This window comes from Lonchura striata, chromosome Z (assembly GCF_050655825.1).
Source record: "Lonchura striata isolate lonStrDom1 chromosome Z, ASM5065582v1, whole genome shotgun sequence".
Lineage (NCBI taxonomy): Eukaryota > Metazoa > Chordata > Aves > Passeriformes > Estrildidae > Lonchura > Lonchura striata.
In genome coordinates this window covers 70,476,168-70,499,133 of record NC_140740.1, presented here as the reverse complement: position 1 = coordinate 70,499,133, position 22,966 = coordinate 70,476,168, and the positions used below count along the sequence as shown (strand labels likewise).

The following is a 22,966-nucleotide window of genomic DNA, read 5'->3' as shown; positions in this document are numbered from 1 at the left end:
ATTGTCCCTCTTGGCCACCTGGGCACTGCTGGCTCATGCTCAGCTGCTGTCACCAGCACCCCCAGGGCCTTTTCCTGTGGGCAGCTCTGCAGCCACTCTGCCCCAGCCTGTGGCACTGCCTGGGGCTGCTGTGACCCAGGGGCAGGACCAGCACTGGCCTTGTTGTACCTCACACCACTGGCCTTGGCCATGATCCAGCCTGTGCAGATCCCTCTGCAGAGCCTTCCCGCCCCCCAGCAGATCAGCACTCCCACCCAGCTTGGTGTCATCTGCAATCTCACTGAGGGTGCGCTCAAACCTCTCATCCACATCACTGATGAAGATATTAAACAGGACTGGCCCCAGTACTGAGCCCTGGGAGCACCACTGGTCACTGGCCACCAGCTGGATGTAGCTCCATGCACCACCAAGCTCTGGGCCCAGCCACACAAATGATTCTTTACCCAGTGAAGAGGGTACCCATCCAAGCCATGGGCTATTACTATATTCCTGGGGTCCTCCTTCTGACCCTGCTGGAATGAGCATCACACTGGCCAACTTCCAGTCCTCTGGGACCTGCTCAGTTAGCCAGGACTGATGCTACATGATAGAGATTTTCTTGGTGAGTGCTTCTGCCAGCTCCCTCAGTACCCTTGAATGAATTCCATCCAACCCCATAGAATTCTGAGTCTCTAAATAGCTCAGTACTTCATTGTGTATTGCAGAAGATCTATTCTGCTCCCTGTACCCCAGCTAGGGGGCTGGTTGCCCTGAGGACGAGTCTTACTGCTAAAGACTGAGGCAAAGAAGACAATGAGGACCTCAGCCTTTTCCTCTTCCTTGATGGCAATGTTCCCTTCCACATCCAGTAAAGCATGGAAATTTTCCATGGTCTTCCTTTAGTTTTTAATGTATTTATAAAAACACTTTTTATTATCTTTCACAGCAGTGGCCTAATTGAGTTCTAAGAGAAATAAGTTAGGGAAACAAATTATCAAAAACAATTTATCAAAACAAAGTTATTGAAACAATTTATCAAAAATTTAATTTCTCAGACTTTTAGGGGATTTACTAGATCACAGTTATTTCTAGAGACTGAGCAGTTATTCTCTAGTCAGATAAAGGGAGGTTTGTTTATCTGGCAATGGCATCAAATAATAAGAGTATGAACTGTCCTTTTTCGGTTATCATGGTACCGGTGCTGTATACGTGAAAGGTACAGTACTGTGATAACTGAAGAATGGTGGTGCCATCACATGAGAGCTAAAAAAAAATTACCTAACTGCTCTTCTCAACTCCTGATACCTTGGAAATTATATTAATCAGATTTTGAGGGGAAGACAGGGAAGTGTCCCATTGTACAAAGGGGAAGTAATCCCCTGTAAAGTAAGTATTCATGTGGGAGGTTTCAGAAAAGTAGATATGTTTGAAGTGCACAGTTAAGCATGTGAGACAATCCAATCACTTGTAATTGTGAGTATTTTTAAATTTTTTGTCCTTTTTTGTTCTGTGAAAATCAAGCAAATGCACTAGTTTATTTTGTAAGCAGGCTGAGTTCAAGTTGGTGGGTTGTCGCTTCTTCCAAGCTAGGTGTATGCAGCAGGGATAAAGGTCAGGAGTGCACATACTGAAGCAGCACATTGTAAAATTTATGATTCTGTGAGAATCTGTGACTCAGCAGTCCTGTGAGGATCTGTTCAGATAGAATGCATCCTTTTATGCTTTCAACAACTAGGGCTTTTTATGCTCTCAACTACAGCTGTTTATAAAGGACTGGTAGATTTGGCTCCCAAGCAGCTCATCGGATACACAAGCTTATCAAGTAAATTGCAGTATTGTCACGTCCTTGTCCCTTCTTTTCTTTCAGAGCTGTGACATCTGTATTTAACACTTTGACCCTACAGAATCTGAAGTTATTTAAAAGCTGTGTTATTGGCTTCCTTGTCCAGCATAATACAGCATGAATGTGACAGTTCAGCTGGCTTCTGAGAGCATCCCATTGGGACAAAATGCTTTGGAACATGTCCGTTTGAATGAGGAAACGTCTTATTTTTACAGGAGACATCCATTGCCTCAACTAACAATGGGGAGTGGAAATGCAGGCAGCACCATGAGCAGGGCTGTCTTGAGTGGCAACAGGGCTAACAGACTGCATGACCAGCAGCTGCTCTGCATTACCCCTTGCTTAGTATTCATATTTCACAGAAGCAAGTGCCTTTCTGTCAAGCTGAACTTAAAATCAAATGCAGGATGCTGGCCATCCCACTAACTCACAGAGGTCAGTCTGGCAGGATCAGCATGAGCCAGGGGTATGTGAAGGACAGCAACAGGGAAGCCTGTTGTGCCCCAAAAGCCTGAGTGCCCCAGTCCATGGCTTTGCAAGGGTTTAGGGGCTTCAAGAGGTGGAATTAGAGTGCCTCTGCCCAGCCAAGCTGACACTTCCAGGTGCTCCCCTGGCTGGGGATGCCCACCCCCAGCTCCTCAGTCTCTCAGGAGAGCAGTGCTTGGGGCTGCCACTACTAGCAGGCAAAGCCCTGCGTGGGCCCTAGTGCAACTGAGCCAAGAATGCGCTGCTGGTGCACAGGTCTTCTCTCACACTGGTCTTCTAGTTGGTTGCTTTGCCCAGTATATGAGGTTCTTGTGTACTTCTTGGTAATTCTTAGCAGGCTTTGGGGAAAAGACAGCACTTAAATAAACAGGCCTTTTACTATTGTTGGTTTTGGCTGTAAGGCCTCCAATGTGGCTCATGTAGCTGTCCCTGCACCTAAGGAGCAGCTCTGTTCGGCTTCTGCCTTGTTCTTGCCTGAACACAGAGTGTAAATTTTCAGCAAAATAAACCTTCTTTGTACCTTTCACCCCCTCCTTCAGTCCTGCAGCCTGTGCCTGTGTGGTTAGCGCAGCCTGCACTATTATTTGAGGTGCCCACCTGCGACCCAGACCAACCTCAGAACTAATATAGACCTGCTTTTTGTTACAAACCCTTACTTTCCTGCCTCTTTCTCTTCTATTTTCAGGGATTGTACCACTTGTGCTTCCACTGGTACAAGACAAAGCTGGCCTTTTGCTGCTTCTGCATTCTCCCCTGCTGTCCCCAGGCAGCCTTCCCCTTGCTCGCACCACAGAGAGCCTTTCCCATGTATGTAGGGGCTGATATTTTTCTCACTCTGTGTTTATTTGAAAGGGAGAAGAGGCAAAGATAGATGCAGGGTACCCCAGCTATGTGCAAAGAGAGGTATGGGCTGAACTGATCCCACCAATATGTTGCAGAGTTTCCTGATCACCTTTTAGGATTTCTCCCTGAGTTTCTGGCACCACATGTCCTCTGTCATTTTTACAGTGTGTTTTGTGCCCTCCTTGCAGTTCAGCATGCCATCCCTGCTGTTTTGGGCTTGGCTGCTTTCATGTCACACTGACATGAGTCTGTGAAAGGACCCAGCTAAGGAGAAAGCTGATACAGAACTTGTCTGTCAGCTTTACTGAAGCATTTGTGCCAGCCTATGCCCATTTGCCTACTACAGCTGCAAGCAGAAACCTTGCAGCTGGGGAGGCATGGAAGAAAAGGTGCTTTTCAGTTCTTCCTTTCAACTGTTAGTCCATTTGAGAAATGAGAAAGCTGGTGTCTGTGCTGAGGCAAGTTATCAGTCCAGGAAGGTGCAGGAGAAAGTATACATAGCATTGAGAGCCATGTTCCCACATTCACCCTGCAGAAGTATTTAACAGACTGCCCCAGAGATAGGTAAGATCATCCCAGGCACACACCAGTACAGGTGATACAGCCTCTCTTTTTCCAGCTCCTGCCATTTTCCTCCTCTCTCATGCATATATCTGAGTGCAGGAACAGCAGCATGCCCAGCTGAAGTGTATAAGCAATTTTGCTCCTGCAATTTTCCTTGTACTCTTTCACAATTTCTGTGAATAGGAGCTGCCAAAAGGCTTTCAGAGGCCTCGTGATGCCACAGTGGGGACAGGCTTAGGCTTTTGTTCTCCTTCTTCCCATTTTGTGGATACTTACTCTTTGATTTGCTGTAATGATGTATGTGTGATTAGCTTGCAATTATGCTTTCAGCATGTAGAGCAGACAAGCCCATGTGTGAACTGGATGTCCACATTACATTTCTTTAAACTAAGAAAGGCGCATACCAGTTGCTGGAGGAGATTAAATCTTTGTTGGAGACTGCAGACTTGCTTGTGGCCATGACTGGATGAGTCCAGACTTCTGTCAGAAGCAATTACAAATTTTATTTTGTAGTCTTTTGGTGCAATTACATGTTCCCTCTTTCAGAGAAGCCAGTAAAAATGTTTTCTTGGATGTTTTTGTTTTTTTTTCTTTTTTTATATTTTTCATGTTACTCACTCTCCAGTCAGTGTTTGTTTAGGATCAGTGTGATTGTTCAGTTTCTTGTTGCCTTTCTGTCTGAAATGATGAAAGGATTTTTTTTTCTGAAAATGAGAAAACAGGAAGAATTCTGAGTCTGAATGTAATAGTAAAGAAGCATTTAACTGTGAAGTGGAGAAGTCAGTAATCAGTCAGAAATCAAACACATGCTTTGGGATCTCTCTTAAAGTGTGCACCCAATACTTTGGCTATGCCTGTTTATGTTTTATTTCTGCTTTAACATTGGGCAGGGGAAAGGAGAATCACAGGTTGGTATAGGGTTCTTATAGGCCTAATGAAGAATTAGCATCAGGAGTAAATAACTTACCTAACTACATTTCTCTCCTTTCTTTCTTTCTTTTCTTCCCTTACCGTTTTGTCTTGCTGTATTACCAGCCATTCCTCTCTCTGCTTATACAGAGACTGGAGAGGTTTCAGGAGGGGTCACTAGCTACTTCTACAACAAAAGTGAGAACAGTGTTTGGAGCTGTAGCCCTGTTTCTCTGTACTAAGCAATATTTTCTTGTTTCATTCACCATGCTGGAATCTGTGTTAGTACATAATGCTATTGGACTTCCTGTTTTGTTTCTTAAATGGTATTATTTTCTCTCATTCAGAATTGAGTTTCTGCGACACCTCAGAAGCTTCTTCCAGATCATGTTTAAAATTGAAGCAAAGACCGCTGAGGAAGAGCACGCGGGCGGGGAGAAGGTCTTAATGACATGTGTTGGCATTGGATTTTGCAATCTCAGTAAAACTATAAGATAAAAAGCATCTACAGTTTTTTAGATTTCACATCTGTGAAAGACAGAAAATGCTGCAAAGATCTAATAAACCCCACCTATCTCTGTACACTCTGGTGTAGACCTGTGATGATTCCAGTGCAGGGTTACCCAAGCCTACCGCATGTAAACAATAAAGACAACTTCAGACTGTTTAGATCTGTGCTATTTATAAATGCAATGACAGTATTCTGTGCTGCTTGGAGTGGCTCTCTGGAGTCTCAGCTGACTTGGGACTCTTTGCACTGTATTCCACTGAATGGGACACAAGTGCTTCATGTCACTGTGCTCTCAAGCCTTAATGAGGTGAGTGCTCTGGTTTTATGTATTTACTAATTTCACTCATAGCTTTTTCTGAAAGGTCTAGCTAGAGAGGGAAAATAAAAACAAGCTTTGCATTGCGAAACAAATTATCACAATGGAAATATTAGATTATTGAGGTAATTGCAGAGATAATGTTGGCATGAAAATTAAAGTAAAGGTATGACAGCAATTCTTTGTTTATACATTGTGTGTGTGTAGAATTTGTCAGATGATCCACTCCTGTTTACATTTGCTAAATTCACAGAATCACAAAATAGTCTGAGTTGGAAAGGGCCCAGAATGATCACTGAGTCCAACTCTTAAGTGAATGGCCTATACAGGGGTGAAACCCATGACCCATGGCATTATTAGTACTATGCTTTAACCAGCTGAGCTCATCTCAGGGTTGCAGTTTCAAAGGAAGAATAAAATATTTGTCTTCTATTTTTCCTAATGTTAGAATACTGTAGAAGAGATCACAGCCTGTACTGACTTACTTTAGTCTCTTTTGCAAACATGGGCATGGTAGGAGAAACCTTCATGGCAGCTTTTGACTTATCACTTATATTTCTTCTAGGTTTGTTTGGTGTGCTGTACTCATGGCTCACAATTAGTTGTTAGAAGTAGCAAAATAGCTGTAGACTTTGAGAAAGAAAAATATATTCAGTTCCATCATCATATTTTGTGCATCTGCTCCCTTCTTAAAGTGCCAATAATACTATATGGGATGGATTGACAGATGCAAAAAAGTTTCTACCAGGTTGTATATGTTTACCCATGAAAGGCTACTGGTAAATTCAAGCAAACCTGTTGAAGTTAATGCTGAACTCCTGACACAAGGGAAGAAATTTGTATTTGACTTTAGACTATCCTTCATATGTCTGGAGGAAAATAAAACTGTGTCAAAAGCTGGTATATAAAGAAAGCAGATAGTAGTGACTGTGTTAAAATGGTTTTACAAACTTTATCTGATGCCACTGTAATGTGGCATCTGTAGTATGAAGAATAAAAGGACTTGGACAGAGGTTCTGTATTTGCTTACTGTTTTGTTAACTTTTGCAGGCCATGTGAGAATTTTTTTTTACTGTACTTTATTCTTGTAATCTGTCAGACATTATTTGAAAAAATAAAGTATTTTTTTCCTAAATAAGGTTTTATTTATCTTTAAAGCAAAACAGACAACAGCTGGGAAAAAAAGAAGCCTGGAAGTCTTTCCTGAGCCCTTCATAACATAAATGGCTTTCTTGAACTGATACATCAAAAAACAACTTTGGGAGTTGCCAGAGGGAGGAAGGGAAAGGGTGAAGCCATTCTTATAATTTATTAGCTTTTCAGATTTTGACTTGCAGCTAAGGAAATTCTAAATAAGACAATAGGATGTGAAATAAAATAACTTTTTTGCATTTCAAATTAGAAAGAGGAATATAGGCCTGAAAGAATTTATCTTGCTCCCCTCTGTCACTATGCAATGAAAAAACTAGCCATTTCATGAATTAAAGTTACCCAAAATACAAGGTGCCACTGATCCAAAAGGTGAAATGTACAAACTACAATTAAAAGCCACTAGAATTAAAATATAAAGTTTGCATTAATTATTCAAGTTTGTGCCACAGCTCCGATTTCCAAAATTTCTTAAATAAAAATTTGCAAGTATTGTCTGAAAAGCTCTATTCTTTTTAAGCTTAACTTTAAAGCTCTGAGTTTTTCCAAATGTTCCAGTTGCACCAGGATAGAGACAGCAATAAGTTGCCCAAGCAGCAGAAATTATGTTACACAATTATCTGTACTTAACCTCAGTGTTAAAATGGGACTGGTAAGCCTTAGCCCTGCTACAAATTGCATAGATCGATAGCACAGTGCTTGCTGCAACAATTCAAATCCTGTGAATTTGCTTGTTGCTTTACAGAGAAAAAGAATGGTATATGAAATTAATAAGTTTTTCCAGAACAGTCACTCTTTGGAGAAATATTAACAAATCCAGAGGGGCTTTTAGGTAATTTTTCTTAAAATTATATGGCCTTCATATTCTGGGAAAAGTACTTATTAGAAGAAGGAAATCCTGCAGATAAAAGCTGTTTGTTTATCGACAAAACAGCAACTGACATCTGTTTTGGTGGTCTGATCACACAAGCAGTAAGAGCTGGACAGAGGAAATTAATTTTTGGTGAAAAAAATTCATACTGTTGGTAGCCACAGACTTTATGATGAAGATGATAGTTACTAGGAGACACATCTTTCATCTCAGTACATCCATAGCAGAGTAATACTCAGATAATTTAAATTTGAAGGGATTAGCTGTACATGAATAATCCTGTACTCTGAACAATCCATTGGTAATTTAGTTAATCCGTTTGGGTGAACAGCTCTGATAATAGAATGGTTTTGGTTGGAAGATCATCTAGTTCCACCATCCCCCAACCAGGTTGCTCAAAGACCCATTCAGTTTGGCATTGAACACTTCCAGGGATTGGGCATCCACCACGACACTGGGCAACCTGTTAGAGCAGCTCACTACCCTCACAATAAGGAATTTCTTCTAACAGCTAATATAAACACATCTACTTTAGCTTAAAGCCATCACCATTTGTTCTGTCACTACATGCCCTTTTAAAAAGTTCCTTTCAAGCCTGCCTTTAGGTAGGTACTGACTTAGAGGTGCTGTAAGGTCTCCACAGTCTCCTCCAGGCTGTACAAACCTAACTCACTCTCCTCATGAGGAGGAGAAGTGCTCAAACCCTCGGATCTTTACTGTGGACCTCCTCTCGACTTGCTCCAAGAGGTCCAGGTCTTATTTTGGGGTTCCCAGAGCTGAATACACCACATCAGGTGCAGTCCCATGAGAGTTGCAGTCACAGTGGTGATGTGCAAAGTACTTGTAAAATATGCCTTTACCTTGCATCTTCTGCCAATTTTGTAATACCTGTTGTATAACTTTCTTCTATGATGCTATGATTATAATTTGCACCTTCTGTGGTTATGTCAGAAAATCCATGCTAATTTGCTGTAGAACAGCTTCTGGAGTAGAAGAGATTATATTGGAAGCAAAATTATTTCATTCCAAGTGCACTTTATCAAAGGCATGTGGCTAGAAGCCAGTGCAATAACTGTCTGGGGAAGCACACAGTAGGTAAATTAGCTGGGCCAAAACAGTAAGTACATGCCTCTCTTGGGTAATGTATTCAAAATAGTGTTTTGTTGCTGCCAGAGTATATATACTTTCTCTCTTCTTCCTCTTCCCCATGGGTGATACAGATTTTTTTTTCAATCCACAGAGGCATAATTCTCTTCTTGCAAATTCTGACGTTCACTTCCCTGTTTCTCAATCATACTCTTGAGAAACCAGAGGCAAAAAAAAGACAAACAAGAAAAGAAACCAATTTTCAGAATGCATGATTTTGTCTATGAGTTATTTTTCCTTTAAAAATAAATAATAGTGTATGGCCAGATCCATGTTTTTATTTTGTGTGTCTCATGTATATCCACATCTATTTAATCTGTCTCCTAATGGATCCCAAGTGAGACACACAACTGTGTCAGGGTAACTCTAAAATAATTACAATGTGGAAGGACCATCTTTTGCAGTTACTGCTTAGGTCTTTGTGAGCTGTGTCTTAAAAGAGCATTCATGATGTGAATGTGTACCTTCCTTGTGCCTGTTGCCTCTGAGCAACACTGACAAGCTCTGAAAAACACCTATAACCTGTTGTCAGTGAGAGGCAAAAAGACAGAAAGACCTGCAGGGAAGAGAATGTGTGGGCTCAACTGCGTGGTGACAGTATTGGATGAGTAACAGAAGCAAGTAATGCACTGTGTCACAGCATCACAATGTCCAAACAAATTGAGTTGTGACATTGTTACAAAACAGAACTACTAGGATGATTTGTAGTAAATTTGTAATGATATATGTCAGGTGTTAGTGCTAATCTCTTTCCTGGAACAGTAAGATTATGTATATTCACTAAGAAGAGTGCCCAGAGCTGTATTTCCTGTGTATTAGAGAGTGCAGAAATACTCTGTGTGTGTGGCAATAAGGAGACCCACAGAAGAAACCTGGTTTAAAGTAGTATTGGTCAAATGTGTAGCCACAAGAAAACAAATGCCAAAATAATTTTTTTACATGAGGGTGAGCAGTGGCTGGGTGCCCATGGAAATTGAAGTAGCAACTGCTCTGCGCAACTGAGCACACAGAAGTGGCCTGTGTCTTTGCATATTTGTCCTCATGCTGCATGCCTGCCACATTGTCTCTCTGTCTTCTCAGTACCAGTTTGGCCGTGCTTCCCTGGCAGCCTCCGCTGAGCTGCTCACACAGCAAACATCAGTGCTCCTTCATCAGTGATCCCATGGTGAAAGTCTGTAGGGCCTTGTGGAGACTGATCCGTGTGAGGTATCTGGTGCTTAACTATGGATTAATTAGTAGGATTAAGGGCTTGATGCCAGTGATCATCACTACATGTCAGTGACATATCCCATTTTGCAAAATGCAACAGGCTCAGGCGGGCACCCATTTTTGCAGGATGCCTCAGAAGTTAGATGCTTCAGAAGAAATGCCTTACCCCTTCCCACTGCATTTTTAACCTGCCACCACCTTTGCTCCTTGAAAAGTTGCTTATATCTTTCTTCAATCCTAAGCTGTCTCCAAGGATAAGAAAAAAACTGCTTTAGCAAATTTTGCATAAATGTAGATACATTTTCTTAACTTTTGATGAATGTGCATATTTTATATAAGTTGAGACTATGGTTCTGAATGGTCATCCCTCAGCACATCAAGATAAACTTTGTGTGTCTGCTAATACAGTTTTGATTCTGTATAATGCACTAAAAATCTTCAAGATGCATCTAGATCAAAATATGCATGAATTTGGATTATTTACTATTTTTTTTAACATCATGAAAGTGGGGAAAAAAGAAAACCACAGCCATTCTGTTTTGTTTGTGTTCCAGCATTCAGAAGGTGCCTGAAGCAGTATGGCTTCCTGAGAGATTAGTAAAAGTTTTTGTATTTAGAAACACATCTAAACATTCAGAACGTGACTGGGAAAGGATTTCTACTGCAGAATGATTCTGAGCATTGATTGTAAAAATCTACATAATAATTCATGCCACAAGTTTATTATCCACTATTTTCACTTGATTTTTGGGACATAGGTAATCTACATAGTATATTTTCAAAGAACACATCCATAGTGAGTCAGGGCTACAGACTAGGAAACAGACTAGGAAAAGGAATTTCTGTTTCTTTTGGAATGTGTTTGTCAGGTTGTTAGTAAAAATACTGTTTCTTCATCCTTCACCATTAACATCAGCAGCACATTTTGCCTTGGAACAGTGTCAAGATCTTGCTCTAGACTTTTCTAAGCAATGATGTATGAATTCAAAGTGAGGAGCTGTTCTGAAAGATCTGGCTTTTTCCATGCTATGTAGAGCACCTTAGAAGAACAGGCTATTAGACAAGGCACAGACTTCTTTGCAGTTTCTTATTCAACAAGAGGCTGAGGGGGGCTAGTCTAAAGTTGCACCACCAGAGGCTGGGAGTGGCAGCTGCCTAAAAAGGTATTCTTAATTTTAGTTTAAAATACAAATAAAGAATGAACATCTGTTTCAGTTTGCAGAGTTAAATAAGCATTGTTAACAGATTTTTTTTAAACTTGAAATTTACAGCAAGAAGAAAAAACAGAGTATAACTAACAGACAAGGAGAAGAATATTGCAGAATCCTACTACCCTTCTTTTCCCTTCTCAGTCTCACAAGTTTGCACAGAAAAGAGCAATTTTTGTCTGAAATTTTTGAACAGCTATTGAGACATTGTAAGGAAAATAGATGAAATTACCAAAATTGTCACTTGCCTGACTGACACATGGAGTTAAAACTTAATCATATTTATGCTCATAACATTTTCTTCACTGAATCACTTTCAAAGAAAGAGCTGCTATGAATGAACTTGTCTGAAACTTCTCTTTTCACACCTTTCCAGATTTCAGTGAAGTCTCCCACCAATTTTCTCTGCTTTATGTTTTCTACAGACAATAACAATGCTACTAATTAATATATGATTTGAATTGTTATTCCAGAGTTGTAGGCATATGAATATAAAAAGCTACATTGTTTGCATTAAATGTAATATAATCTTTAGCTTCACGCATTTTTATCCTCTGTTCCAAAGTCTTGTGTTTTGGAGAACAGCTTTTGTGCCAGTGGTAGAGAAGAATGAAGTGACTCATTTTTATCCCACAGGGAGCTGGACTAGAAAATATCAAGATTTGTAGAAGCTCAGGTCTGTACAAACATTTGCGTTACTTTATGATGGCTGTAAGCTTCTTTGGGCTCTACAAGCCTGAATCTCCCTGTCTTATTTCTGCTTTTTTTTGGTATGAAGATGGTGGGGTTTGTTTGTTTGTTTTGGTGAAGTTTACATTATTTTGGTTTTTTCCCAGAATTTGTTTAGTTTATTATGTCTACCTCTCAAGACTACATTCTGCCACTTTTACTTGAGAAAGCTTTCCATTGTGATAATCCCTTTCTCCACTGGTCTCTTCTCACTCCTGTTAGATCCATGGTCTTTGCTGTATTGTGGAAGAACAAACTGGAATAGCAAACCCACTATGCTGCGGTGGGACTCTGAGTTGCTACATGGTTTTACTTCTCTGTTCCCTGTATGCAGACAGAATCCTTTGCAGGTTGTCCTCCAGGCTACTCACCCAGACAGCTTCCTCTTTTTTTCTACTGGTCACTGATCTGTCTCACTACAGGGATTTTCATCCAGGATTTCTGTAATGGAAGAGTGAAGAGACAGATTAGATTTCTTCTAACTATATCTTCCCTAGCAGTTCTTTCTGTAGAAACAAAGCATTTTCCTCATCTTTCCATCTCAGAGGTCTCCTTGAAGGCTTGCCACCTTGAAAATAGTCCTCTGGCTGAATCATCTGAGATTTGGAAAAAAGTGGAGAGCAAAAAAGGAACCTATGCCTAACACTCAAAATCAAGGTTTCTTTATGACTGACACTAACATGCATGGGCTGCTTTAAAACTGGTGGAATATTATGCTACAAAATGGACAATGAGCACATTCCTATAAAGTCCTAAGTCTCTGAATAGTACAAGATAAAATCTTGATATAAAGCTCCAGTCTTATGAAATTGAAAGACTTTTATTTTAGGACCTTCTGTTAAGGAAGCCAGTTTGGCTTCCAATATTAATTTAATATTGTGTTTGCTTATCAATACTGTGGGAGTTTCTGTCATTAACTTTCCACTGGTGGAAACCCTGACTGCATTTCATCATGTAAGGTGTCCACCATTGCTACTGCAAAGCTATCTCCAGCACAAAGACAAGGAGCTTAAGAGAAGGAGCTTTGAGGATTAGATACTACTTTTTAGCTTCTTGCTTTTCAATGAAGTAGTGTGGGGAATAAAGGTCAGAAAGATATAGAAGCACACAATTGAAGAAACTAATGTAACTGTGCTACTGTTTAAATTATCTGTTTATATTTTAAATGTTTAAAGCTATTTTTAAATATTGTTCTTTAACCCACTGGCATTTTATAGGGAATAAAAAAAGAATTCAAACCCTTGCCAGCATATTTTTGCAGCACTAGCTCATGTAACAAATCAAGAAACATAGATGCTAACCATAGTAGTTCAGTAGTTGTATCTCATCGACCATTCTCATGATAATCCACTTCTTCTGGTATTACTGCAGCTGCTAGCCAAATATTAAACTCAACTCTGTGTGGGGCTTGTTAGTTTCACTTCTGAGGGTAAGCAGAACAGTGGCAGTTCCAAGTAAAAGCTGTTCCTTTTGCAAGCTTTTAAATTTGCTTCCTTTGCCATTTACTGAATGGTAACCTCTCCATAGATCAGTAGAATAATTATTTATGTTGCCTGCTGCAGCATCTCTTAAGCACAAACTGGCTCCTGTTGTCCGAATTTCTGGTAACCAAAGTATCTGTCTGGATTTTTTGGTATCTCTTGGCTGACTCAATTCTGTAGCAGCAGAGGAAGCAGAATAGAAGACATTCAAATCCAGGAGGGTTGGACACCCTGTGACTTATCTCAGAGGACTGGGTTTCCTCCACAGGTCTAGCTGGGTTGAAGGCAGTGCCAGGGTTGCAGGGTACTCTTGCAGCTTCTCTGGTCCTGGGAATGCCAGATTCAACATTGTTCAGCATTGATCAAAACCATGACAACTAGCTTTCCTTCATTTCTGCGGATGAGAACTAGTTTTACTCTTTGAAGCAATTAGATAAATACATCTAATTGTTTCAGTCCTTCATGTGAAAGGTATCTTGGGAATGACACACTCTGAAGCTACTCCCTGGAAGGATCAAGTTAATTCCTGTTTCTGCCTGAGGTATAGCTACCTCGACAAGATCTTTTATAACCTAATCCTTGAGGAAGCTTAATGGCAAGTAATACATATTGTTTGCCCTAGGGAGAGCTTTTTGGCTTTATTTTGTATGTGGACCTCAGTGTCAGGGAATACTTACTGGAATTGCTTATCCAAAAATCTTCCTCCTCTAAGAAAAGGAGTTAGTGGAAGCTATTTCTAGATCCTGAAATGCTGTCCCAGAGAGCTCCAATATGTAGTTTATTTCCATTACGCTATAAAGAGTGGAACAAGATAGCGATATTTTCAAATTTAATAGTTGCTGGGTGCTTTTTTTAATATAGAAAATTAAAAGAGCTGAATTTGATTTATTGTTTTAATTAGAAAGGAAGATCTTTAACTGATCTGACTGGAATTCAGATCAGTTCAGGTCAAAAAATAGAGGAGGAGAAGAAAAGAGCTATTTGACACGGATTTGATGTGGTTTGTACCAATGTAACTACAAAGCAATAGTGAAAATCAGTTGTTAAATTATGTAGTTTGATCCCAGAATTAATTAATGAAAGCTGTGTTACCAAAGCTGTGGCATGTGGGACAGGCCTCTCTCTTAGAAATGCCTCTTAGCTGGTTTGGAGAGGTTCATACCTTTTGAATCCAGACTAGGAATTTACTTCTTTGTGAAAACCCTATACTCCTGCTAGTTTTCACTAAACTTGGCCAAAAGATTCAAAAGCAAAACAGCTATGTTAAAGATACCTAATAATTTGTTTTTAACATAAAATATTTTAATACTGCAGTTTTGCCAGAGGGCATATTTGATACCAACACTGATATCTAGCTTTTTCCTAAAGTAACTTTTTCAGAAATATTGATAAAGCAATGGGTCTCATATCTATTTTCATTTGAGCAACAATTACTTAGCAGATTTTAATAATCAGCAGACTGCATATTTTTATAATTGTATTTCAGACTGGAATAGGTTTCTGATTTTAAGCTACTCATCCTTTTCCAGAATTGTGAATCAAAACACAACTTGCTGCTACTATCAATCAGAAGTAAAACTGAGTAGAAACAAAAGTGAAATTCAGTGTCTTTATTGTGAAATATTAAGATGAGAATACCATGTGGAAAAATTAACTACAAACAAATTTTTCACTTTGAGTTTGCTGTAAGCAGTTTAGAGACTTCTAGAATCACTTCATAAAAGTTTATTGTTTTTATTTTTGTGTGTGTATATTAAAGTTTCTTGCTCTTACAGAATCATAAAATGGTTTGAAAAGACATTAAAAGTCATCTAGTTCTAATGCCCCTGTCATACGTAAGGACATCTTTCTCTATACCAGGTTGCTCAGAGTCCCATCCAATCTGATCTTGAACCATTCCAGGGATGGACCATTTGCAGTTTCCTTAGGAAGCCTGTTCCAGCACCTCAATGTTCTCACAAGAAAGAATTTCTTCTTAATATCTAGTCTAAACCTACTTTCTTCAGTTTAAAGCCTTTTTGTCCTGTCATGACATGCCCATGCAAAAAGTCTCTCTCCAGTCTTCCTGAAAGATTCCTTTACAGGAAGGTTGCTAAAACTGGAAGGCTGCTATAAAGTCTCCCTGAAGATTTCTCTCTGAAGAAATCTTCTCTATCCTAACTCAAGAACCCTCATTAAGATCTCTGGTGATTGATGTGAGTCCAGAAAGCAGTTAGGAAAATGTGCAAGATACACTTGGTTCACTTTCATGACATTGATTTCTGTATTGCATCCAAGTAGCGTAGTAATTTTATCTTAAATGTATTTCAAAATTTAAAAAAAATTAAAAAAAATATCATGAAGATTGAGCTGTTGAGTGAGGAAATTCAAAAACTTCAACAGCTGACCTTAACAGGATATTTGTTACCCCATTGTGTTGTCTTTTGTCCTTTTAGTTTCTAGGTGTATCACACTCACATCCTGCTACACTAACGCAGATGAAATTACACAACAGATTAAATAACTCGAAGAAAAACCCCAAACTCAACAGGATGAAACACTATTGATAGAAATGAATTTACATGAACATTAACTTCTGAAGCTTTCTGGCTTTCACAGATAGCTACTGCCAAACAAGCTCAGGTGGGTTAACTTGCCATAATAATTCATGGTAAAAGAATATGGGCAGAGCTGCAGTCCATTGCATTTAAAATCAGACAATATTAAACAGCACATAATTGACTTCCAGAAATATTAATTTTTAAAATCCATAACAAATATTCTCATCTAGATCTCCATTCACGTCTTAATATGTAAGAAAAATATTCTAATATATATACACAGGTGAAAACACTATTCAAAAAACAATCTAATTTTCCACAAATTGATGCCAGGTCATTATGTAGTCATGAACACTGTACACAATGAAGTCCTCAAGAGGGCATTCACATGAAGTAGGCTAGAAACCTGTAATTAATTAGAGTACTTCTGGTTAATGTCTGAGTCCCTTTAAATATCTGGAAACTCCAAGAATGAGAAAAGAAATACTAGTTTGTGTATATGAGGGAAGCAGCTGTTCCTCATATTTGCCTAAGGTGAGAAAGGCTGAGGTGATTTTGATTTGATTTTTCAAAAGAAAAAAACAGACCCTGGGCCCTCCAAAATTTATTTTGAGAGATTTTCAATCTAGTAGGCTTCCCTATTCCCCTGGGGTTTTCAAAGACAATTTCTTTGTCAAAAGTTATTTTCCTATTGATAGGTAGACCTGGGAAGGCTCTTTAATTTATCTTTATTATGAAAATTAATATAATTTGTGTAACAGTAGAACTGAAAACCTTTTGAAATGAGTGGAGGGTTGATCCTGGCTGGATACGAGGTATTCAACAAAGCTACTCTAAAACTCTCCCTCTCAACTAGACATGGGAGAGAAAGGCTCATGATTTGAGATAAAGTCAATGAGACTAGCAAACCAATTACCAACTCAGGCAAAACAGACTGAATTTTGTCATTAGTTGAATTTAGGACCAAGAAAATCAAATCAGGATAACAAGAAGAAAAATCTTAAAAACACTTTCCCCCACTTTTCTTCCTTCCTAGCTCTACTTTCTCCTGCAATGGTGCTGGCAGAAGAAGAATGGGGGTTATGATCAGTTCATCAGACATTTTTTCTCCCAGTGCTCAGGGAGAGAAGTCTTTCCCATGCTCCAGTGTGAGGTGCCTCCTACAGGAGACAGTTCTCTATTAATTTCTCCAGTGTGAGCTCATCTCACAGGAAGATTGCACTCTTCCACAGGTGCAATCCATCAGGCACAGCCTGCTCCAGCATGAGATCTCACAGGGTCACAAATCCTACCAGGAAACCTGCTCCAGTGTAAGCTCCTCTCTCCTTGGGTCTGCAGGTCCCTGCCAGGTCCTGGTCCAGCACAGGCCTCCCATGGAGTCACAACCTCTTTCAGGCATCCACCTGCTCTGGTGTGGGTCTCCTTCACAGGCTGCAGGGGGATCTTTGCATCCATGTGATCCCCTGTGGCTGCAGAAGCACGGCTGCCTCACCATGGGCTGTGCCATGGGCTTTAGGGGAGTCCCACCTGCACTGCCTGCCTCATCCCTCCCCTTCTTCACTGACCTTGCTGTCTGGAGAGCTATTTCTCGTACATATTCTCACTCTGCTCTTCTCTGGCACAATAACATCTGCCCAATAACTTTTTTCCTTCTTAGATATGTTATCAGAAGGAGTTACCATCATTTCTGATTGTCCCAGCCTTGGACAGCAGCATGTCCATCTTGAAGACATCTGACACTGGCTCTACCAGACATGGAGGAAGCTTCCAGTGCATTCCAACAGAATCCAGTAGCTCCCCCACTCCCAAAACCTGGCCATGCAAACCCAAGACAATTTCACATATTATTGTATTTAGATACCAGTTAAGCACACAAGATACCCTGCTTTAAAAATGAAATGGAAAACAAAGCAAAACAGAACCTATGCAAGCAAAAATTGATTAGGAAACAGTTACTTGATGGAGTCCTGACATACTGATGGACTCCTGAAGAATTTGTATTGCAATCATTAGGACTTTGACAGCAGAGCCACTAACAAACACTACAAGCTGAGTCTTCAGTGCTTGAAGGTTCTCCTTCAGCCTCAGGCTGCAGTCTTATTAATTTTATTTCATTCTGTTAGCAGATTTTGAATAGAAATTCAGACTTACTGACCCTTTTCCTCACTGCGTGGTTCTAGAATACCTAAATGTTTACTAAGCAGAAAAGTCATAGAGTGACAATAAATTTGTGGTTACCTGTAATACCATTTATACCAAGCCATTTCCCATCAGTGGACTACATTTTAAAAATTTGTTTTGAAGTTCAACAGTTAAACCAATTGCTTGCCCTTACTTGCCTGCCTGCATTTTCCAGCTACCAAATTGCTGGCTGCATGCTAGGTTTTATCCTCTAATAAGAGAAAGGCACATGTTCCTTAAAAGGAAATCCCATGCTGCTGCTCTGTTGTGACTCAGCTAATTTGGCAAGAAATGAATTTACTCCATTTCCATATCAGATCCACATCAACCAGTACTGAGCCACATGGATGACAGTGTTCAAAGGATTGCAACATTTAATAGAGCCACAAGCAGTATGGAGATCAGTGCAAGTCTTACAACTCACATGAGGCAATTAGCTTCACTAAACAGTAAATAAACAAATAATGTAATCTTTATCTGCAGAAAACCTATCAGAAACTGTTGAAAAACAAAACTGGAACAATTCAATTTGAAAGGTGTAGATGAAAATCTCATGTACTACATGAGGTTGACTTGTGCATAAGCTACCAATGTTGGTTAAGAAATACAACAATACTGCTATGCAGTCCTTTTTAATCCAATATTTAATGCCACTGGACATCTTATACACCCATCCCTCATACAATATGTCAGGCAGGGCACTATTCCTGATCACTGTGGGCTACAAAGCAGGCTTCTCTGTCTTCTCCTTGTATCATTTGGAGGGAATCCCAGAGAGCTGTTGGAAAATGAAAGCTTATCCAGCTCCTGGAAACTTCTGGGAAAGGAAACAGGGCAGTTTTGGATGCACAGGGGGCATTACCTGATTCCATTCCTCTGGTTTATAGAAGTCACTGTTCTGCATTAGTCACTGTAGTCTCTGAGTGCTTTTTACTTGCTGAGCAATTGAAGTAATGCCTGTTCTTGTAGGGCTTTTTTCTATGTTTGGGTTTTAAAATCGTTTTCCTATGGGATTGTTGTGTGATGCAGCATTTTGTACATGATTAAAAACACAGTGGGCTGTTGGAGAAGGAACTGACAAAGAAGCCCAGCTTCCAGCAGGAGCAGTAATGAGGGTATAACTTATTGTCTGGAGAAGTACTTTTTGCAATCTTAAGTATATCTTTCAAAAGCCATCTTTGTAGATATGCATTACAAAAGGTATTTTAGGTACTTTCTACTCTCTCTCAGAGGAACAGTATCAAATGGATGTCTGGAACAGGACAATCTTGTGCTTCCTGTTGGGGCCCTCAAAGCCAAGAGGTGTCTTCTTTTCCTAAGTTATATTTCCCCAAAGGGGATGAATTAGAAGTGTGTCGTTTTGCAAGCTAAGTCATACACAAACTTGTATTTACAGGTGTTTTTTCTTCCATTCTCCAGGAAGGAGGCAATCACTCATATGACTTCAGGAAATAGATTTCAGAGAATGACTATAAAAAATTAAAACATTTCCTTTAAGACTGTTCTTTGTGTCATATACTCAAAGGAAAAGCTTGGCTTTTTAACCAAAATATGTTTTTTGTCCAAGGCAAGGCCTACTACACAAAGAAAAGGAGAAAAAACATTATGACAAATGTACTTACTAAACAGTATGAATTTTACACATCCTACTACAAAAGTAGAAAGAAAAGTGAAATACATGCATAGATTTGACTAACTCCCTAGTGTTGTAATTTGCAAAGGTTTTGCAAATAATTCCCTACTTCTGAACAGACAATATGCTTTGATTTTAATTTCAGCTGAAAATGATAAATCAAAGGACAACTATGAGAATTTTTGAAGGAAATACTACAGAATTATTTATGTAATTTTCAACATTTTGAACATAAAAATGAAACAAAGTCTATATCCTGGCCAGCACACTAATCTCAGAATTTGGAACACAGAAATAATCAAGAAAGTAAAACTAAGTCTCTTACACAGATGGCAAGTTTGTAACTTGCTTTGAAAAGCAAACTAAATTTGAAGTTGCTACATCACCTGAAGAAATAATGTTTTTTGTATAATTAGTGATATTTTTGTCCATTGTTTGGGAATATATTTACTAAGTTTATTGTTTAGCATCTATGTTTTTGGATTCTGTGGTTATGCCTGTGTCACTACACCCTACACATGAGGGTATTCAGAGAGTGTGAAGACGGAAAATAGGATGTGTGAACAGTATGGACGTAAACGGTACTTAAATCCCTGCGACAGGTTGACACTGGTGTCCAAGCATATTAACATGCAAATGTATGGACACTGTATGATCATCTAGCAAAGAAAAAGGGAAAGGAAGTGCTTAAATGGCAGTTAGATGCTAACCTGAGATGTTCAGAGTTTTTGAGTGCAGATGCCTTTTAAAGGATTTGTTGAAAATTGATATAGTAGAAAGAACTCTGATGAAAGTAATGAACAATGCTGAACAAACCAGTGAAAAAGGTTATTTCATAGGATAATTCCGTTTATTGTTACATTATACTAAAACATGTTTAATTATAATAGAAGACAAACAAGAATGCCAGGTATCATTAGATAAGCTGTAAAGTTTGGACTCCTAACACAGATTGGACTTTCAAAATCTAAGCAAGTGATGATGCATTTTATCACTCCAGAGGCTGAGAAATTTGGCAGGACCAATTACACCTGACCCTGACAAACTACTGAAACTTAAGAATATAAAGAGTCAAATTCTTTTGCATTTGCATGGATCTGTCCACAGAAATCTTGATGAACAGAGGCTTGTGTCATGCAGTGAGCCCAAGCAATGTAGTACACTACTCTCCTATCCTTTGAGTGGTCTGGATATCAGTGGCATATTAGGTAATTATGTTTCAGAGGCATCAGAATATTTTTATTTTGGAGTTTCTTTCTTTTCTCTTCCTGGAAGAAGTTTCCAGTGTCACTGCAGCATGTTTGTGTGAGTTTTCCAAACTGCAAGCTGAGAAGAGACATTAAACATGAAAAGCAAAATATTAGAGGATGTAATACTACAGAAAATCTTTGAGATGAAGGACTAGATATAATAAAAGAAAACATGCTGTAATTGACTTTATTTCAAAATCACCAGGTATCCATTACACTGTACATTCAATAAAAGCAAAGCAATGTACCCACTGATATAATTTCTAGTTCTGAAACGGCTTAGATTTTCTGAGATGATCTTAAAGGACATGAGACCTGTGAGATGATGTTATAGCAGATATTCTTTTCTTCTGTACGGAGCAAAAAATCATGCATCACATCATAGAAATGACAGTGACATGACAAAGTAAGGTTGTCCTTAAAGAATTACATTTTGACAGTGCCAAATTTCTAGCTGACACATAAGAACCTGCTTTGAAAGCAAGAATGTAATGAGCGTGAGTCTATCAGCAGTCTGAGACTCATAACCCATCACACTTTTACACAGTTTTTTAATTCTTCCCTGTCTCAACTTGTGTTTTTCTTTGTCTAACAGACAACTCTGTGTTCTGGAGCCTCCAAGTGAAGCATATTTACTTGGCATGGACAAGAAAACAAGGAACAAACTCATCACACAGGAAGTGACAGAAAAGTGTGCATTTCAGAAGTCAGAACTGTGCAATAAATCCCAAGAAGTGGGACTTGGTATTAGCACAAACACACAATTTGCTTAAAGAATAACCGTACATTTTTACTTTGGCCCAGCTAACACACTCACCACTGTGCAGGCAGACCGCAGCAAAGCCGCACTGCTTGTTTACCGGGCTGAACAAGGCCAGATCTGTCCCCGACGCGCACTGGTGCCAAGCCCTTCGCCTCACCGCGGCGCAGCTTTAGCTTCAGACTGGGGGCCAGGAGCCCCGGCTGCCCGCCGGGCTGCCGAGCAGCAGCGGGGCAAGGAGCGGCACTCCCTGCTCGGCAGCGGCTCCGCTCCTCGCGCCGACAACCCCCTAGCGGAACCTGACAGAGCTCCAGATGAGTTTCCATCTCGAGCACAGGGGCGACTCTTGGGGATGGTGATGCGTAGGGCCAAGAGCTGGACGCGATGATCCGCGTGTGTCCCTTCCCTTTCCAAATCAGAGAATGCTGTGAGTCTGCGACGAGGGGCCTGCCGCCTCCACAGGAGAGCGCCGCCAAGCCCGCCCCGCGGGCCCAGGGCCGCCGAGGGCCGCCGAGGCCGGGACGCCGCGGCCCGCCCCGGCCCGGCCCAGGCGCTCGCCGGGCAGCGCGGCGGGCCCGCCCCGCCCCGCCCGCGGCCGCGCGGTGACGTGGCGGCGGCGGCCCGCCCAGCCGGAGGCAGCGGCAGGAGCGCGGGTCGGCGCGGAGCTGCTGCCGCGTCCCCGGCCGGCGCCGCCGTGCATGGGGAGGGAGCGGGCGGGACGCCGCCTGCGCGCCGCGCTGCACAGCCGCCGCCGCGGTGAGTTGGGCCGGCAGCGCCCGCCCGCTGGCGGGCCGGGGCTGGCGGGGTGGCGGCTGCACCGCCGCGCCCCGTCCCGCGGGCGGGCTCAGCCCGGCGGGGGCGGGCGGGCGCCCGGACCTGCCCGCCGGGCGCTGCGGGCGGGCACCGCGCTGGCTTCCTCCTGCCGTAAACACGGCTCCGGGGGCGGGCCGGGCCGCCTGGGCGGTGGGGCAGCTGGAGTGTGGCCGCCGCGCCTCTTCGGTCGAGCTGCTGTGTGTTGCGGGAGAACTTCCTCGCGAATACTTATTTGTGGCGTTAAAAAAATCTCTTCGCAGAAGGAGGGCTAACAGTTACGAAAAACCACATTTGTGGTTTTTCTCTGTAAGTCCCTACTGAATTTTCTTCTGCGTGGGGAAGTGTTCCGTTAGGTGTGGGTTGTGAATTAATGGATTTGATTATTTTTCGGAAGATAATTTTTCTTTTAAGAAAAGAAGTTTAGATTAAACGTCCTTAGATTTTTTTTTCTTTTTTCTTTTTGTCACTGAAGTCTAATTAGAACCTGATCGTGGCATTGTCTTCAGATTTCTCACTTCTGCAGTCGGCGACAGGTGAGAAAATAA

The 22,966-nt window shown here is 40.8% G+C and overlaps 2 protein-coding genes and 1 long non-coding RNA gene across 18 annotated transcripts in view; 2 read left to right on the top strand and 1 right to left on the bottom strand.

Annotated features, from left to right (window-relative positions):
• Positions 1-5,206, top strand: part of RCL1 (RNA terminal phosphate cyclase like 1) — a 30,645-nt gene extending 25,439 nt beyond the window's left edge. For both annotated transcript variants that reach the window (XM_021531709.4, XM_085567610.1), the window contains exon 9: positions 4,972-5,206. In XM_021531709.4, coding sequence (XP_021387384.1) covers positions 4,972-5,122 — 151 coding nt within the window. In that variant the 3' untranslated portion in view covers positions 5,123-5,206. The remainder of the gene's footprint in view (positions 1-4,971) is intronic.
• LOC110471227 (uncharacterized) overlaps positions 1-22,175 on the bottom strand; it is a 46,761-nt gene extending 24,586 nt beyond the window's left edge. For 3 of the 5 annotated variants that reach the window (XR_014951553.1, XR_013341563.2, XR_014951552.1), the window contains exons 1-3: positions 21,666-22,175; positions 13,065-20,924; positions 12,135-12,204 (exon numbers count right to left, since the gene is read on the bottom strand). This is a non-coding gene — a long non-coding RNA (uncharacterized LOC110471227). Of the gene's footprint in view, positions 1-1,450; positions 8,770-12,134; positions 12,205-13,064; positions 20,925-21,665 lie in introns of those variants that run through there. The other 2 variants (XR_014951551.1, XR_014951550.1) reach the window with 2 other exon arrangements.
• Positions 22,176-22,244: 69 nt separating this feature from the next.
• The window catches only part of JAK2 (Janus kinase 2), an 84,811-nt gene continuing 84,089 nt past the window's right edge, over positions 22,245-22,966 (top strand). For 7 of the 11 annotated variants that reach the window (XR_014951303.1, XR_014951302.1, XM_085566702.1 and 4 more), the window contains exon 1: positions 22,496-22,954. The gene's annotated coding sequence lies outside the window, so the exon portion shown is untranslated. Of the gene's footprint in view, positions 22,365-22,495; positions 22,955-22,966 lie in introns of those variants that run through there. The other 4 variants (XM_021531700.3, XM_085566704.1, XM_021531701.3 and 1 more) reach the window with 2 other exon arrangements.